The 19,590-nt window shown below is 42.0% G+C and overlaps 1 protein-coding gene across 3 annotated transcripts in view; it reads left to right on the top strand.

Moving 5' to 3' along the window:
• The window catches only part of CPEB4 (cytoplasmic polyadenylation element binding protein 4), a 63,935-nt gene extending 45,256 nt beyond the window's left edge, over positions 1-18,679 (top strand). Inside the window, exons 3-9 of one of the 3 annotated variants that reach the window (XR_003095269.1) lie at positions 798-971; positions 8,977-9,066; positions 9,689-9,807; positions 10,755-10,869; positions 11,136-11,317; positions 14,225-15,213; positions 16,192-18,679. Coding sequence is in view for 2 of the 3 variants with exons in the window: in XM_025210160.1 (XP_025065945.1) it covers positions 798-971; positions 8,977-9,066; positions 9,689-9,807; positions 10,755-10,869; positions 11,136-11,317; positions 14,225-14,452 (908 nt within the window). In the remaining variant the exon portion in view is untranslated. Of the gene's footprint in view, positions 1-797; positions 972-8,976; positions 9,067-9,688; positions 9,808-10,754; positions 10,870-11,135; positions 11,318-14,224 lie in introns of all 3 variants that reach the window. The other 2 variants (XM_025210160.1, XM_006028726.2) reach the window with 2 other exon arrangements.
• Positions 18,680-19,590: the final 911 nt, after the last annotated feature.

Raw genomic sequence — 19,590 nt, 5'->3', positions numbered from 1 at the left:
GGGAAAGAATGCTTGCAAAATGTTTTCTTAGAATGAGGCCATTAATGAATCTTCTTGTGTAACATCTAAGTAAACTTCATCTACTCCAGGAGTGAGACAGTATTGCTTAAATGTTCTTTAGCCATCACTTTCAGGAAATTGCAGTGACCTTACTTTTTTTTAGCAAAGTATTTTGGGTTATCTACAAGTGGATGACTTGTGATTTAAATATTTTCATACTGAGTGACCTGGAAGATTAATATATTTAGCTGGTGTGTCCTTTACCTTCTGTACTATGAAATTACCTTCTGTATGCATAAGAGGTTGTTTGAGAAATGAAACATGACGTAGTTGCATTTACAGTTGGGAAGTTCCTTATATAAGCTTATATAATGTGTGTCTGGCATATATTTAAAAAAAATCTTAGGGCTGTGTGTGTGTGGGGGGGGGAAGGGGGAAAAGGCAGTGGAATTAAGATGAGCTGTAGCTTTGGGGAAAATTGTATGTTGCTGGTCCTGATAACAGTTTTTTTAAAATTTCAGTAACAAATTTAATACAAGAAAAGAGGTCTTTTTAGCTCCTTAAGTAATAGTACACTTTGATCTTTGTAGAATATTAGAAACTGTGAGGTTACATGAAATAAATGGCATATCAATGATCAGTATCCCCATTACTACAATAAAGGAGAAGGCTACAAGCAGCAGTACTGCTTATACAACAAGTTGTGAATGCTTGGTTGTTTTTTCTTTTACATACTACTATCTTGGTGTATGGTTTGTTCTGTTAGTATGTTTGTTTTTTCCTTCTTTTTCTTTTAGGTCAGTCTTCGTTGTTTCCAATGGAAGACGGGTTCTTGGATGATGGGCGTGGGGACCAGACTCTCCATAGTGGCTTAGGATCACCACACTGCTTTTCTCACCAAAATGGAGAAAGGGTGGAACGGTATTCCCGCAAGGTGTTTGTTGGGGGATTGCCACCAGATATTGATGAAGGTATGCTTAGAAATGCATGCAACCAAAAATACTGGCCTAGACTTAAGTGACCAGTGATGGCATGTACTCTTTTTGTCTATGAGGTAGGGGTAGTGAGAGGGAGGGGAAGAGGAGGAGGTTGTTTTTGACTGTTGTGTTACAAACTGTGAGCCAAACCCAAAGTGGTATTGAGGAACCCCAGCACTTGTGGAGCCCTAGCTTCCATGACTTTGTTGTTAGAAGATAAACAGTGCACATCCTAACGCAGAGTATGCTATGGCTCTGAAGTTGCAAATAAGGAGCTGCTAATTAGCTATAACCTAGAAATGAGACAGCTGTTTGTTCTCCTATGCTAGGGATCGGCAATCTTTTGTTGCCAAGGGCCATTGCTTGTGGCCTGGCTCCATGCTGAGGGCCACAAGTCTCTGCACCTTGGACAGTCAGCAAACACTGTTGAGGGAATAGATGGAACAAGGCAAGCAGTACCACGCTGGGGAAACCACCTCTGCTGCTTCAGCTGCACCATGCTGCCTATTTGCTCAGCTGCCATGGGCCAGATCTGGTATTTTCACAGCCTGGATTCTGCCCATGGGCTGTGTAGATGCCTGACCCCTGTCCTATACCATAAAACCAGACTGATCTGTTTAAGGAGTTGGCCATAGGGAGACCTTAACATTTGAGGGGTTATTGTTTAAATGGTCTTTGTTCAGCAGTTGTGTCCTGACTGATAGATGCAGTATCTTGACTGTCATCCTTTCATTAGATGAGAATCTAGGTGCAAAGTACAGATCAGATGGATAATATTTACTGGTTACTCTTTGAGGAATTTAGCACTTTCTTTCGTTTTCCCTCTGCCTCATGACAATATTGCATGTGTAAAAACCCACTCATTCGAAAGTTTCTTTTCACAAAGCTGTTTTAAAGCTGCTTTTCCCCCACTTGAACTGTATAATATTTCACACTGAACTGTGCTGCTTGAGTGTCTTGCAGCCCTGTGAGCTTTGAAAACATCCACACTTTAGTATTTGAACACTGTTCAATTGTATATTGCTCATGTTTCAGACAGAACTTGAACTTGAAGTAGGTGAGAAGGTGGAAGTAAGGGATAAAGTCCTGCCTTTGCCTCAGAACACGTTAAAACTTTGGACAGGAATCAGAAGTTTAGAGTAGAAATAAAAAAAAGAAAAGTAGTACATCTTGGCTAGGGACACACATTCAAAAAGACAGAGTCTGAATTGATTCAATTTTTGCAGGTTAGTCTAATCTGCATAGATTGAACCAATTTGCAAGTAAATAGACCTTCACTTTTGACATGCCTGCAGTGGCTCAGGCCAGAACCCAGGGGGTGCTAGAGTGAGCCCTGGGCTACAATGAAAGGGGGCGGGCCTGGGCTGGCGCTTGGGAGGTGGGCCTGGGCAGGCCTGATTATGATTGGGGAGGGGTTTAAACCCCCACCCTGGCCTGCAGGGACCCCAGCCCAGGGATGCCTGGAGGGACAAGGGCGAAGCAGTCCCTGCCAGGCATTTCCCACCCCCATGCTCATGGCTCCAGCGACAGGGACATGACCAGCCCCCGTGGCAGCGTGAAGCAAATGGAGACAGGGTGTTTAATACCCACCTTTGCCCCCTGCCCCTGTGGCACAGACCCCAGCTGGCTGGGGCGTAGCAGCCTGTGCCAGGGTCCCCCCTTGCTGCTGCAGGGGCACAGCTGGGCACTGGCAAGCATAGCCCCCAGAGGTGAGGGGGGCAGGGAGGAGGCTTATTTCCACCCTTTCTCTCTCCCTGGGACCTCAGCCGGGGTCTGCCTGGCCGGGGCAGAGCAGCCCCTGTCAGAAAGCTCTCCCTCCCCCCCACTCCCACACTGCTGGAGCGCTGGGGGTCATGGCCAGCCCCAGCAGTAGCCTCAAGTGAACTGGCCAGGGTGGGGGTTTAATTCCCCGCTCTCTCTCCCACTGGCATGGACCTGAGCAGAGCTGCCGCAGACTGCGTGGGGTGAGCGGCGGCACCAGGGCTTGGAGGGGTGGCCATAGATCCCTAGCACTCTGCCGCCACTTGCCCCATGTAGTCTGCAGCTGCTCTGTCCACCCCACTTCCACCCACAGTGCAGCACCCCCTCCAGGAAGAGGCTTGTGCTCCTGGGACACTATCACAGGGGCTGCTGCCCTGGCAGGGTCCCTACCGCTCTCGCCGCTCCAGTGGCAGGGGCAGGAGCATGGCCAGAGGCCAGCCGGCATGGCTCCCTCAGGCGAAGGGGGTCAGGAAGGGGGTTTATTCCGCTGTTCACCCCGCGCAAGGAGTGATGGATGGAGGCAGCGGTCCTGTGGGGGCAGAAGGGGGTGAAGGTGGGAATAAACCCCAACCCTGCCCCCTTTGCCTTAGGGGGCCATACCCCCTCCGCTGCCACTGCAGCAATGAGCGGGGGAGTTACCTGACAACGGCTGCTGCGCCTTAGCCAGGCAGACCGTGGCTTGAGTTCGTGCTGGTGGGAAAGGGAGAGGGGAATTAAACCCCCTCCCTGGCCAGTTCACTTGAGGCGATGGGCGAGGCCAGGCAGGGTGGTGCAGGGGGAATGCCTGATGGGCTCCTTTGCCTGGAGGGGAGAGAGGGATTAAACCCCCTCCCTGCCCCCTTTACCTCAGGTGGCCTTGCCAGCCAACACCTGACTGTGCCCCTGCCCCTGCAGCAGCGATGGGGGGAGGCCTGACACGGGCTGTTGTTGCCCAGCCAGGCAGACCCCGGCTGGGGTCCGTGCCACTGGGATGTGGGACAGAGTAGGGGATTAAACCTCCATCTTCATTTGCTTCATGCTGCTGTTGGGGCTGGCCACGTCCCCACCACAGGAGCAGGGAGTGGAGAAATGCCTAGCAGGGACTGCTGTGCTCCAGGGGGAATAAACCTCTTCCCTGCCCATGCCCCCTTCCCTGCTCTGGCTAAGGAGCAGAGGTGCAGGGCCAACCCTGCTCCTCTGGAGCAGACAGCACAGCACAGCCCAGGGTTGCAGAGCATGTTGGGATGTTGGGGGGCTCTGGTTTAACTTTGTCCCAAACCCCTTCATGGTTTGAAGTTCCATTAACAAGTTTGACCTCAATCAATTAAGTTTGACACTACATTCGGCCAGGTTTATCTCAGGCTGGTTTTGGCCATTTTAAAACGGGTTTATGTGCCCTGAATTTATGTTCTGTTACAGTTTTAAACCAGTTTCTGATCTCTTAAACCAGTTTATGTGTAACTTCTGTCCCTAGTCCTTGGGTTTGACTATTGACCCCAGACCAGCACAGCAGCAGTGAACTAGAAATACTGAGGGAGATGAGAGAAGCTGAGACAGCAGAAAACACAGTAATAATGGGTGACTTCCAACTATCCACAAATAGACTGAGACCAAATTTCTTGAAGTTATAAAAGACTGCTTCCTGGAGTAATTAATCCTGGAATCTATCAGTCCCACTGAGCACCCCCTGACTCCCCAACTCTTTAAAAGAAAAAAAAGCCCTTAACTCACCAGCTCCTGCCAGGCGGGGGGTGGGGGTGCGATCCCTGTTGCACTCCACTTCCCCATGCTGTGTGGGGGGCTCTGCTGAATCACTGTCTTGAATCGATTCAGGACAGTGAGTCGAATCTCCAAATCGAATTGCTGGCCCCAAAATTGGCCGAATCCAAAGCGAATACTAGCCGCTTCGCACTGGCCTAGTAAAGACCAAGGAAGACTGTGAGGTACCACAGAAGGATCTGGCATGGTTGAGCAAATTGGCACCTAAATGGCAGATGAAATTTAATATGGGTAAGTGCCCAGGTGCATCACTTCACAAAAATAACCCAAACTATACTTACACTATGATGGGAGTTACCCTAGCTGTTACCACACAGGAAAGAGATCTTGGAATCACTGTGGACAGTTTTACTAAAAACATGAGTTCAGCATGCAGCAGCCATCAAAAAGGCAAAGCAAATGTTAGGGATTATTAAGAGAATTGTAAACCAAACTGGAAGTATCATCATACCCCTTTATAAATCATACTGTGTCCACCCCTTGAATTCTGTGCGCAGTTCTGGTCCCTACACATCAAAAAGAACATAGAAGAACTAGAGACGGTATAGAGAAGAGCAAAAAGAATGATTAGTATCAAGGGACTTTCATATGAGATGAGACCTAAAGAAGCTAGGCCTATTCACTTTAGAAAGGGACTCTTGAGGGGAGCATGATAAGGGTTTCGGAAATACTAAATAGTGAAGAGAAAGTTAATAGGGATTGATTATTTATCGTCTCTCACAATATAAGAACCAGGTGTCTGAAATGAAACTGGTAGGTAGTAAGTTTAAAACTAACAAAAGGAAGTTCTTTTTCACCCTGTGTGTCATTAAAATGTCGGCTAGGTTCTTTGAGTAGATGTGATATCTTTTATTAGACTAACTGAGTAGGTGGAAAAAAGTTCTTAGCAAGCTTTCAGGCGCAGTCACCCTTCTTTAGGCATAAGAAGTCTCTGCTGGTCATTAAAATATAGAACTCATTGCCACCAGATGTGGTGGAAGCTGACAGCTTAGCCAGATTGAAAAAGGAATAGGACAGATTCTTGGAGGAAAGGAGCATCAGGAGTGGTTGAGCACAAGAGTTAGGGATACAGCCTCTGAACTAGAATTTCTAGACCTTAAATGCTGGAGGCTGCAAATGAGAGAGGAACAGTTGGGGGGGAAAACCCCTGTGGTCATTTCCAGTTCCCTCCCCCTTTCAGCATCCACTCTCTGCCACTGTGTAACAGGATACTGGGCAAGATGGACCTATGTTCTGACCCAGTAAATGGCAGTTCTTATGTTCTTGTAACATTATCAGTAGTTTTATTAGGTTTGTTAAAGCCCTAGCAGCTTCTGGCTCTTCATTCAACTCCTCATATAAAGTGTCACTCTTTGACTTCCTTTGGCAGTGGTTAAGAGTCAGTACAGAGGTATACATGTTTGAGGAGCCAAGAATGCGTAGTAGATCCACCATGCATGTTGCAAAGGGCAAAACATTGCAGTGTTCAATTAAAAAACCCACCTACAAAGTGTGCAGCTCTGGCAGAGTCCCTCTGACCACAGACTTCTGTGTTTTGTGATATGGAGGTAGCAGGGGCTGTAGCTAAAGATCTGTGGCAACTGCAATCTGGAAAATTCATATTCTGTGGCTTTCTCTTGGCTTTCTCCTGACCAGAATGTTGTTTTAATATCTGCTATTTTTTAATTTTTTTGCTTTGGTGAAATAAATTAGAGTACATTGAACTGTAAGCTACTGTGACGTGACAGCCTGATATCCTGTCAAAAGAAGGGCTACTTTTACCATGGGTCCTATAGTGGATGGGTCTGTATCACCTTGGCGGGAGGTGGCCAGTGGTGTCCTGTAGGGTTTGGTTCTTGGCCCCATGCCGTTCAACATCTTTATCAATGATTTAGATAAGGATGTGGAAAGCATGCTGGCCCAATTTGCGAATGATACTAAGTTATGGGGAAAAGCAGTCAGATTAGGGGATAGCATGCAGATCCATGCGGACCCGGAGAAACTGGAAAGGTGGGTGGAGTGGAACCAGATGCAGTTCAGTAAGGATAATTGTAGAGTGCTTCATCTGGGGAGAAGTAACCAGCAACACGAATATAGATTAGGAGGCAGTGTCCTGGCCAGCATGATGGCTGAAAGGGACCTCAGGGTTATGGTTGAACATGAGCCAGCAGTGCGACGTTGTAGTCAACAAATCTAATAGCATACTGGTATGCATTAGCCAATGCATTGTGAGCAGGGCTAAGGAAGTGAAACTTCCTCTCTACTCTGTGTTGGTCAGACCCCAGCTGGAGTACTGTGTCCAGTTCTGGGCGCTGCACTTCATAGAAGATGTGGAGAATCTTGAAAGGGTCCAGGGACGGGTCACAAGAATGATTAAGGGCTTGGAGGACAAGACTATGAGGAAAGACTAAGAGATCTGGGACTTTTCAGCTTGGGGAAGAGAAGATTTAGGGGTGACTTGGTGGTCATCTATAAGTATGTAAGGGGTGAATATTGGGAGCTGGGAGAAAAAGTGCTCACTAGGGCGCCCCAGGGGAGGACAAGGAGCAATGGCCTTAAACTGTTAGGGGATGATTTCAGGTTGAATGTAAGGAAGAACTTCTGTATGGTAAGGGTGACCAGAATCTGGAATAAACTTCCCAAGGAGGTGGTGCAGTCCCCAACTTAGGACATCTTCAAGAGAAGACTGGACACACACCTTGCTGGAATCATTTGGTCTCAGCAGTATTCCTGACCAGAGCAAAGGGGTTGAACTCGATAATCTTTCGAGGTCCCTTCCAGCCCTTAATTTCTATGATTTTATGATCCTATGGCTTATGCTTTTAGTATTTAAAAGGTCAAATGGAACATGACATTTTGAATAGAACACTTATAGGGAATGTACTCCATATTCTAATAGATGTTTTAAGTGATTCTTTTTTGATGTTCCAGGAGTTGATGAGCATGTGAACAGTTCAGTTTGTGTGGGACCTAGTTACCACAGTAGGGGGTCTTTTGGTTAAATTAATGCAGGAAAACTTAATTTTTTTAACTCACTTTCCTCAAGATCTTTTCTGCTGAGTGCACGCCTGCCAACTCAAATAAGAATTGCATTCCATGTCATTCAAATCCATCTTTCCACTGAAAAAAATTAAGGTTCTCCTGACCCTGATTCAGAAAAGCATAGTATACAGAGAAACTGCCAATATAGAGGGGCGGGCTACAATTCTGAGTACAGTCTCTATCCCAATAGAGATCAGTTAAATGTAGGACAGCTTTCAGGGAGGACAGAACTAGTGACATTCTTCCCAGATATTTAAGAATGAGGTTAAGGCATATATGGAAAATGCTCAAAATTGAGTATTAAAAATGAACCCTGCAGGCAAGGACAGTCATCCAGGGTTGCTGATACTCTCTCTTGAAAGGACCATTGTTTTTCATGGTGATATTGACAATTGAGTTGTCAGGCACCTGTGAGGCAAGTTCATGCTAGTGCCCCTGAAGGAAGGAGTTGGGACAGTGGGGGAATCTGAGAGGTTATGCAGTAATTCCTGACAAAAATAGTTTGATTTTGAGTTTGTGGGGAAAAGGCTCTGTGCCCCAAATTTGAGATAACATTGATTTTAGGATTGGGCAGTGCAGTGTCAAGATGGTTGAAGTTTGCTACTCAGAATTGCACAGGCTTCTAAAAAAAACACTTCAGGATTAGGGAATCTTGTCCGCCTATATCCTTAGACCAACGCGACTACAACCAACAACCCCACTTCAGGATTAGGACATTTTATCCTTGTTGAGAGTTTTTCCTGCAAGTGTTTCTTGTTGTTACCAGAAGTTAGAAAAATTGCCCAGACTCAAAGAAGGTCAGTGCTATAATTAGCTATAATGAGATCCAGAAAATGTAAAATGTTTAGCAAAATTTTGTAACGGAAGGAAGATCTGAAATAATAGATGCAGCTATTACTTTGTTTTGCAGTAGTGTGCTGCCTGCCTGCTCTGATGCATTTACTATATAACTGTTCTGCAGGCTTTCCTATAAGTTAGTCTGAGGTCAAGCTCAGATAATGTGTCCAGATGTGGGCCAAGCATGTGATGTGAATAGGCATGACTGAGTCCTGTGACTTTTCCCCCGTTCTCCAGACCTTTAGCGCTTGCAAGGCAGATTGGCAGAGCTGACTGCTCAGCAGCTGGTCAGCAATTCACGGGCTCTGCACTCTTTATGCAGGAGAATGCCTGAAGCGAGGTTATGGTAACTGTTTAGATTCACTGATTTCATTCCTGGGACTTGGCTGTAAGCTTTGATTTGTAACCATTAATAGAGACAAAACCCTGATCTTTGAACAGCTTTTTTCTCTAAGGTATGTTCTGATGAGTCAAAAGTTTTCCCCCTTCCTCCTGTAAACATTGTTATCACTGCCTAAACCACTTCAGTCTGCAAAATATTTGGTTATATTGCAGGGATTTAGGTTCAGTGGATTCTTCTTTATTTCATTTGTGCTTCTTTCTTTCTCTCTCCATCCTTCAGATGAGATCACTGCTAGTTTTCGTCGCTTTGGTCCTTTAATTGTGGACTGGCCTCACAAGGCAGAAAGCAAATCCTATTTTCCTCCTAAAGGTAAGTCGTGATGTTGGTGTCATAAGCACTCTCCTAAGGACCACTGCAGTATTAGTGGTCCCAGCTGTCCATTTGAGGATGTGACGTATGCATTTTTTAATAGATCTTTTTGTGAACTGCCCCCATCTCTAATGTGGAGAATAGCCTTTAAACTGCCAATGTATCTTCCTGGGTGTTGCAAGGTGGTGGGCTGCAGAGCATGTTCTCTATGATTGTTCAACTATTTTTACTTCATTTCCTGTGTTTGACTTCAGTCCTGCCTTCATCTCATTCCTCTCTCCTTTAGTCTGCCTCAGTACGTCTTTTTTATCCTTGCCATTTTGCACATGTTCAGCCCTGTGCAAGAGGCTGTGTGGTTCCCCACAGTAGCCAGGGGAGGAACTGGGCCTCATTCACAACTGTACTTGCAGATGCTTCATTCATAGCAATGCTACTTTTCTTCTGGCCTTAGTGGAGATGGAGGGAAGGTTGTTGGGGTCTTATTGTTTACTCCTTATTTTGTCCCTGCTGTTTGGGGTCAGCCTGCCAAGGGTTCAGTCATTACATTAAAGATCCAAAACCAGTCGAAAATTAAATTTCTGAGAAACCCAGTTTTAAGTCCTGTGTTTTATCTGCTCCCAAGGCTATGCATTCTTGCTGTTTCAAGATGAAAGCTCTGTACAGGCTCTGATTGATGCATGTATTGAAGAAGATGGAAAACTCTATCTTTGTGTGTCCAGCCCCACTATCAAAGACAAGCCAGTAGGTAGAATTTTCACTGCTACAAAAGCTGATGTATAAGAAAGCTATCAATTGTGTACTTCAGCTGGCATGTGTATTTGCAGGCTTCAGACATACTTGCTTTGATTGTATTTGTAAAGAGAGTCCTCAAAGGAAGATCAGTTTAGTAGACAGGCATTTCTAAATTCTTTCATTTACCTGCAACACCTTATCAGTCATATGCCTTGTATTTTCATTGCGGGTTTTGTAATCTGTCACAAGCCTTTGTTTGGAAAATATTTGCTAGATTTCAGCTGCAGTGATGCAGTGTGCACAGCATGTTTATAATCAGATATTTTAAGATTATTATTGCACTATGGAATACAAAGCATTTCTCAAAATACATTTCTCTATAGAGAAAAAACTAGCATTGAAAAAGGGCTATTAGATAATGAGTTAAATACTTGTACTACAGCAATTGTGAGCCCAGTTCAAAGCTACTGAAGTAAATAGACTCCCACTTGTGTGCTTCACATCAGGCTGTTTGTTGGCAAACACAACTAGTTTTGCTTTGTAAATAAACTGCACCATTGGAGCCTGTTTTGTTGAGATAGTGACTAGCCTGGTGCTGATAGTTGACTGTATGAAAACACCACCAGTGGCCTGGCTGCGTGCGCATCTCTAAAGCTAACAGAGTACAGATGAGTTTTGATAATGTAGTGCCATAGCAGGGAGTAACCTTTGGTTATAATACTAGTTAAATAACAAGCAAGTAGAAAAATCTGATCTGCATGGGTCGTGTTAATAGAGCTTATTAATACTGACTTCTAACTGGTGGCACTTGTACAATTTGCAAGTGGAGTCAGCACAACAACTTTGAATATTTAAGTTTATCCTTAAGGGGGTACGTTGTAACTGTTGCTACTGCTAAAATGCTAACCTCAGTCTGAATCAGGAATAGAAAAAAAATAAAAGCTTTCTGGCTGTAGGTTCAGATCCGGCCTTGGAATCTTAGCGATAGCGACTTCGTGATGGATGGTTCGCAGCCTCTGGACCCACGAAAAACCATTTTTGTTGGTGGCGTTCCTCGGCCCTTGAGAGCAGGTGAGTTGCTTGTATTATACCTTTTGGTACATTGATTTTTTTTTTTATGCTGTAACATCATTTGGACAGCTGGGGTTGGGGGAAACCCTGATGTTATGTTGGCAGGAGACTGAGGAAATTTAAATTGTTCCTGACATTATATGACTGTAAGCGGAGCTGGAGTCATAAGTACAAATCAATGTGTGTATTTATTGCTTAGTAAGGCTTAAAAGGGATTTAGAAAATTCAAAATCCATACGATGGTCTGTGTTTACTTTCTGGTCTAGTGGAACTTGCGATGATAATGGACCGGCTGTATGGAGGTGTGTGCTATGCTGGAATTGACACAGATCCTGAGCTGAAGTACCCCAAAGGAGCTGGGCGGGTTGCATTTTCTAATCAACAAAGTTACATAGCTGCTATCAGTGCCCGCTTTGTTCAGTTGCAGCATGGAGAGATAGATAAACGGGTAAGTGCCAAGCACACGCTTGGTTTTTCCTTTTTCTTGTTTTTTGGTGCCTTTACAAATGTTTTTCCGTATAAATGTCACTGTGAATACTGTAAATGTTACTCACTGCATGTTGAGGGCAAGAGTTTGCTATTTAAGTATAGCTCAAAATATGAATAAGCAACAATGCAGAGCCACAGTTCAAGAACCATTGGAAGTTCAAGGAAGCATTCGGATTACCTCCCTGGCACGTTAAGGGAACATGCCAGCTGCTGTACCCCTTTGGAAAAACAGAAGTGCTTTACATCAAGGCTGATCTGGTGCAGAGAGACAGAATAAGGCAGCTGTTCAGGAAGGAAATGTTTTTACGCTCTCCTACTCCACTCTGTGTCTATGCAAAAGCAGGCAGAATCTGATCCTCACTGTTAATGTATAATGTATTGCATACTCCCAGAAGAGCGTCATAGGAGTGCTTTGCAAATTTTCTGCTAGGCATATAACCTTGCAGTCACCCTTCCCACCATAAGTTGTTAGTGTTCTTCCATGTTGACTTAAGCTTTCAGGTCTTTCCCTCCAGTTACTGCTGTGATCTCAAGTTCTTCCCGCTGTAATTGTTAGTTAGCTTCATTTTATATTTCTCTTAGAGAAAAAAACTGTCACCTCAGCCCTTTACTTCAAAACAGCACCTCAGCCCATCCAGCTAGATGGCAGACTGGAGCTTCCACTCTGACTTCAAAGGCTTTGTAGTTTAAGCTTGGAGCATGGTGCCAGGTATTGGGAATGCCTTTGTTCCAGTCCTGGCTCTGACACGGAGTCTGAACAAATCGTTTGGGGTTCAGTTGTGTAACCTCTGCTTGCATAAGCAGCCATGTGTATGAATAGTCCCATTGAAGTCAGTGGGGCTGGTCACTGAAGTGCTTGATAGCTTGAGCAAGGATTGCACAACCATCTCTGTCTCCTTCCCCCCATTGCTCTAAGTTAAGGACACAGAGATTTTGACATGTTTGGGGTTTGAACCAGTTGACATTCCATTCCCGAGAGAGAAGAGGTGAGAAAAGGCCATTGCTAAGCCAGCGAAACAGAGGTAATGGGATAATGTTAGAGATGCTAGGCTTATCCTGGATAGTAGGAAATGTTTGTTAAGGAAACAATCAGTTAAACAGGTACTGGAGAAGACTGGGAAGTATAACTAGAATGGGAACCTCTACTGCAAACGGGAATTCTTGCAAGCTGTAGTTTTATATGGCATAGTCCAAGGGGAGGGAGAAACAAAAAAGCATGTCAGGTACTTAGTGCCTTCCCAATCATGGGCTGCTCTGAGGGGGTTGAAGTCCCTTGTTACCTTTATCCACCCTTTTCCTTCCTCTCTCTCCCACCCCCCAGCAAAATGTAGGTAGTTGAGCAGCTCTGCACTATGGTTGGGAAGTGCGATTTCACCACATACAGGCAGAACTAAGCTAGCCTTAAGTTAGCAGTTGGACAGTGGAGCTGCTGTGGAAAAGATTTCAGCCGCTGAATTCAGGGTCACTAGTTTTCAGCATGCCAGTACAGCCTATGCTGAAGCCTGTGTTCTTGCAGCTTTGCTGCTTTTGGTGCCTGAGCTAGCAAGGTTACAGCTAGAGTGGATACACCTTCTCATGCTGCATTTGCACCTCCCAGCTCTATAGGCCAGTGATTCTTGATCAGAGTGTCTTGAGACCTTTCAAGGGTGCCATGCAACGTTAGCACTGTTAAGTGTGCAAATCTGATTCACAAGATAAACTCAGATTTTTTTAACAGGAATTCAGTGTTAAAATCATCCTGGCATGTTATGGTCTTTCCAAGTTCTTTGCAACAGAAGATTTGCTGTTGTATTTTTCCATAGTCAAAAAACCAAGTAAAAACTAAGAGCTGGCATTTTCCAAAGAGTCTCTTGAGTCTAACAAGTCTAAAAAGTTGAGAACCAGTGCTATAAGCAGCTCTGACACATGCAGCTGGTGGGTTCCAGTGGGTTATTGCTAGGTACGAGTTTCCAAGAATGCTGGATGCTCTCACTTTTCCTCTTCCTTCTCCTATATCATGGGGCATAGTCTGGGATTATTTCTAAGCCAGATGAGATGGTTCTAAAGTAGCTGAAGACTATTTCCTAGCTGAAGATTCCCTTGCTGTGGAAGATTTAGTTGCTTTCTAGCTTGTTTGTAGGATCAGCTAGTGATGCACATAAGGCTGGTTTGCAGCTCAGTGCTCTTGCATAGCATCAGTTGTGTAATTGGAATTGAACCTATTCTAGTCCTCTCCTTTGGTATTGGCCAGGTGATTTGTGTGTGTCTACTGAGTGCACTAAATGTAAGGCCCAGAGGAGGAGGAAATGCATTACCCATACCAACTTGGTGAAGGCTGTGAATGAAATTGAAATTTAAAAAAAAGAGCCATTCAGACTCTGAAATTTGTAGACATTTGCAACCTCAAGCTGCAATTTCAGTGCTGTGGAACCAGTTCATGTTGTTCACTGATAAGGTATTCTGTAATGCTTTTTGAGTGTGACCTTATTTTAAATAAAGCCCAGTGTTCTCCAGGATTTTAAACTCTGTACACACAAGTTCTGAACCAGAATCAGGAGTTCATTTAGACTCTGTGAGATGCCTGTCCAGCACCAAGTTGTAGCAGTTAGCTTCTTCCCTCCATAAATATATGAAGTGGGGCTGTTCTTTCAGCCTAAAGCATCTGCACTTTTTTTTTTCTGAGAGTCTTTATTGCTAACAAGCAAATATTATATGGAAGGAGAAGACTGCCTCTTCATTGTGTGGGTATGCAGTGCTTAACGCCACTGAATCTCCTGAGCAGGCTGCACAGCCATACCATAATGCAAATATTAAATAACCTAAAGTGAGCATGTCACCCATACGGTCATCAAGTATTATAAACTTTCTTCTTGTTTTCTGGCTGCAGGTGGAAGTTAAGCCATATGTCTTGGATGATCAGCTGTGTGATGAATGTCAGGGGGCCCGTTGCGGTGGAAAATTTGCTCCATTTTTCTGTGCTAATGTTACCTGTCTGCAGTATTACTGTGAATATTGCTGGGCTGCTATCCATTCACGCGCTGGCAGGGAATTCCACAAGCCCCTGGTGAAGGAGGGAGGAGATCGCCCAAGACATATTTCATTCCGCTGGAACTAAATGATTACTGCAGTGCTCATATGCAGGCCTCAAAATAAGTGCACTCTTCTGTTATCCTGATTGTGCCCCCACCTCCCCATCCCTGCCCCCCCTCCCCCTTATTCAAGATAGCATGTCCTTTTCTAGTGGTCTGTAATTTAACAATAGTATAATGAAAGAATGACCTATAATATAGGTATTTTGTAGAATCTTGTCATTGAAAACTGTATTGGGTACTCCTTTTCATATTGATAATGTGTTGCAAGGAAGTTACAGCCTCTTGTCTTTGGCATCAAGAGGACCCTTACTTCATGCAACCTTTTCTTAGAGGAGAGAAAAATAAGATAAGAGAAATGAAACAATAGAGTATTTTGGTTTTTAATTAAATTATTGTTAATAAAGAACATAAGAATACTTTTATTAAAATAACCATGCAACAATAACACTATCAGACTATTCTGACACTTTTCTTCCCCACCCCTCCCAGTGAGCCTGTTTTTTGCCTCTTGTTTTTTAATTTGAAATCTTAACAGCGATGGAAAAAGTTAGCAATTACCTATTAACAGGAAAGAGCATGTTTAAAGCAACAAAAATGCATGAGCAAAGTTGAAGCAGCATTATAACAACGATTATTTTTTATCTGTTAGGGGTTTTGAGGCTAAATTGTTAGCACAGTATATATCTCACCGTGCCTCCGACTTCCAACCACATCCAGATTAGTAATCAGATAGGCAGAGCTTCTATTTTTCATCAAAACTACTGCATTTTAAAAATTCCCGAATGTAAGTTGGGTAAAGCTTCTTTGGAGTTGGGGGGAGGGGGGAGTGCACTTATTTATTTTTTCGTAAAACAGAGAACTCAATTGTCTGGTTACAGCCCTAGAAATCCTACCAAAGCTAGCTTAATGACAACTAGTAAACTGGCATATCCTCTCCTGAAGGACAAATATATAGAATTTATTTTTGATGGTTATATATAACTCTATATCCTAATCTACTAACATTCATCAGGGGTCAGCCTTTGCTCTCCATTTTGACATTAAAAATAAAATAAAAAAACCTAAAGATACCTCAAGGATATCACTGATTTTATCTAAGTTCTGGTATTCCAGTGCGTCTCACGAACTAAAATTGGCTGCTAATTGGTTTCCATCTTGGATGTAAAGTCAGTTTTAATATCCTCTAATTTAGCTGTAATATAGAAAGCATCACTAGTCTCCAAGTCTGATTTACACTGTTTGCTGAAGAAGTAGAAGCGTAAAACTACAGAGGTGCAAAAGTGTGTGTCTCTTTTATTCTTCCTCTAGAGAGAATCCTAACCAAGTGTTTTCTTCTTCAGAACTTAGTATGGGGAAAAAAGAATCACAGTAATTGAAGTGCCAACATTGCAGAGTTAATGCACGCTTTATTGTAAATCACTTCTACCTAGAGGTGCATTAACACAGTACATGTTAACTGAATGCTGAGGGTTGGGGCAGGGGTTTAGTCTGAAATAGTCTCTTGAAGGAGAGTAGTTCTGAAAAAGTGAATTTTAGCTAATGCCCCAGTCAGATTTCTAATTTTTTTTTGTGTGTGTGTTTAGCAGAGGGCAAAATAAAAGTAATTCAGTGGCAATCTTCTGAACTGACTGACTGGCATGGTACCATCCTAGATGCTCTCAAACCAAAGACTTGCCTCAGCACTGCTGTGGAAAACATCTGCTCTGTGAACTCCCCTCCCCCAGATTATCTTTATGAGAAACTGTTTTTATTTTGATTACAGGCTTTAATGAACAATACCTTATCAAGTTCCAAAGGTCAAAATGGAGACATTTGCTGTCTGCTAGGAAAGTCTAGAACGGGGAGCTGCTTTTAACAAAATCCCTGAAAATATTGACAACAGTAACACAAATGGAGAGTGCTATTGTGTAGATTGTCAGGGACTTTTTTTTTCTCTGAAGTACATAATTATAGTTGGAATGTTCCTTTAATTTTTTTAATGCTTGTAGGTGGCTTGGGGTGTGCTATTGTGCCGATCCTACCCAGTAAACAGGTGAGATGGGTTACCATTACAAGAAATAACACTGTTTGAGAACTAGCTTTGAATAATAATTTTCCCTTTGTACATGACCTGCTGAATTTCGGTACAGTGTTTTTGTAGCTAACTTATTTTGTCATGCACATAATGTATATTTGTTATGCACTACTTTTGTATATCTTGTTTTTCCAACAGTGAGCATTTTTAGGCACACTTTTCACTGACGGGATATCTCTTTATGCAATACCTCAATTTTTCATATTGCAAAGAGTAGCTTTTTGTACTTTTATTACTGAGAGATCTTCATATACTTCATTTTTTAATATAAATAATTTTAATAAATTTTATTTTCTTATATTCTGCTTTTTATACATTTCAGTGCTCTGCATACATTTTGAATTATGGATGTTGTGCACTGGCAATGCTATTTTAGAATCTGCAGAGAAAAGAAAGCATGTTGCTTAAACATCTTAGCCCAGCACCAGATATTTGGTGTACATATAATTTAAGAGATAGTATATGTAAAGTTGAGAATTAAAGAAAAAAGCATGAAAGTGACAAATGACACTGTTTGTCTTTAGACCCTCAAATTAAACGCATCAACATAGTGTAGGAATTTAAAAGTAAAGAAACATCAGAATTGTCTACCGCTTCTTAATAAGTTTTTAAAAATTATACACAAATGCAGACGTTTTTGGTGAATGTTTAGCCATTTTTAATATTAATAACAAATTGATGTTAGATGTTTGATGCAGAAATGTCTGCTCTTTTAAATTATATTTAAAAAAAGTAAGAGAGACCCTGCTACGTAGCAGGCATGTAATGTTAATATGCATGACTAATGTAAGAAATTGTTATTCTACTAATATTCACTTGTGATTGTGTGACAAGCGTGTTTACAGATTATTTGGTTACACTTCAATTTACAGGGCATAAACAATTATATACATTACTCTGTACTTAAATAGTGATTTCATGTCCTTCCGATTACATGGGATTTGTAGTTGGAGTTACCATGTCACTCCAAACATAATTAACATGTAATTAGTTTACAAATCTTAGGGTATCACTTCAATTTGCAAAGGGGTTAATAAGCATGTAGTTTTATCTTACTAGCATGGCACTGGCCATGTATTTACAATGTAGTTACAGAGTAATTACATGGTTATTTTTGCAATGTAAAATAAAGTGTTTCTGATTATTTTATATGTAAAGGAACCCCACTGCCCCGTGCTTTTTGGTATAGTATATACTTCTCCATACACAGACCTCTGCAGAATGCAAATTTAAAACTTGCAGTGAGTGAATTTAACGTTTTATAAGGATGCTGTTGGAAAGACTTGATAATTCACCCCTTTTTTGTTTTTTGAAGAGTTGAAACCTTCTGTTAAAAGGTGATTTAAAACTTGAATGTGATGAATTGTGGCAAGTTAACTTCAAGTTATGTGCAATACTTATTTCAGACTTCTGGAAGATCTTTGCAGTGTAATTCTTTGTTTTTAATTGCAGACATTTAAAAATGTCATTTTCTACTGTTCTAGTAAATCCTCTTTCTTGCTGGTGTTTCTAAAGAAAAGAATCAGAAATCAATCTTTCTACTAATGTAAATTTGAGATTATTTTTAAAAAATGGAATAAAAGAGGTTTTGGTCATTTGCTTTATTTTATTATCTTATTTTAAAGCTACTGTGATAGCATTGTAAGAATTGGGACAATATTGTATTCAACTGTTTTATTTTTTATATTTTTAAATTTTAAAGTATAATTAGTTTTTATAATTTTCATCAGATTTTTTGTTATATTTTTTGGAAGTGAAACTTTTAGCAAGTGGGTGTCTAGTTTTTACTAATCCCTAATATGTTTTTCCCCCCAGTGTATTGCTCATATTATCAGAAGGAAAAGTTATTTAAGTATGTCAGTTAATTGTACTACTTGGCTGAATTTCCATATAGTTTTTACTGTGTATGGGGAGGTTGTAGTATTTATTATAGCATTTTAAATAAGGGTAATTCATTTTTTATTAAAGTCATTTTCACGTTTAAGTTCATATTTTTGTATGTTCTACTCTTAAGTTATATAACACAAGTTACTTTTTTTAAAGAGTTCATTTGTTGAAGTGCTAGTGGAAAATTAATGTTATTAAATAGTTTGCAAATGACTATTTATACCAGTATGCATATAATTTTTAAATATTTGTAATGTGAGATGTTGAATGAATAAAACTTTTAACTCAGTTTTCTTCTTAACCTATTTATTGTACAACACAAAGTAGCAGTAGCCTTTAGATGTTGCTCTTAGTGGTTGAAGCCTGTTTAGCCTGCTGTGGCCCGATGAAGCAAGTGTCTGGCCATATACAGTGTGCTTTAAATGCTCTAGGCCAGATTTTGTAGTGCCTGCTCAAGTCAAAATTTCTCTTCGCTTGGAGATTGATCCTGGAAGATACCAAGTGCTGTAGGGACTGAAACAAAATGGAAGTGAGCGGAGTACTCAGTACCATAATTTCAAACGCAGAAATGGGTGGAAGGGTGTTGTTGCTTGAGAAGAACTTAGCCCTGTTGAATCAGGCTGCCCACTAACAGCAAGCTATGAGAAGAACAGTCTTTCACTGTTTGTAGTCCACGTGTCACCCTTGGGAAGAGGTACATGCTAACTATATATCTTGTGAATTTGGTGCTTATGGAAGATTGATATTGCTGGCTGGAGTGTCATATAGCTTTGGAGTGACCCTTTTGCAGATTCAGCATCATTGCTATCTATTTTTATATATGGCCTAATTGCTGTGCTGAAGGCTGCAAAGTGCAGTAGTCAAATGTTCAGTTACCTGCTTCCATTTGCTCTTTTTTTACTAATTAACTGGCAAAGGGAAGCTCAGTACAATGCAGAAATAATGGAAATGCTAGATGAAAATTAGAATGAATCGATCGAGCAATGTGTTGGAAGCTGCTCTGAGCCACTAGCGATGCAGAGTCTCAATTAGAAACTGTTGTGCAGACCACGTCAAAAAGAACTTGGTCAAATCTGGGCAGTATCCAAGGGCTCTTGCAGGTTTTTTTTTCCTCATGGGTCTCACAAGTATGGTTTAAGTTCCTAGAGGGACTAGATTTTTTTTGACGTGGTCTACGTGATGGTTTATAATTGAGGCTCT

Source organism: Alligator sinensis, unplaced genomic scaffold, assembly GCF_000455745.1.
Source record: "Alligator sinensis unplaced genomic scaffold, ASM45574v1 scaffold360_1, whole genome shotgun sequence".
NCBI classification, from domain to species: Eukaryota; Metazoa; Chordata; order Crocodylia; family Alligatoridae; genus Alligator; species Alligator sinensis.
This window is presented reverse-complemented; position numbering and strand designations above follow the sequence as displayed.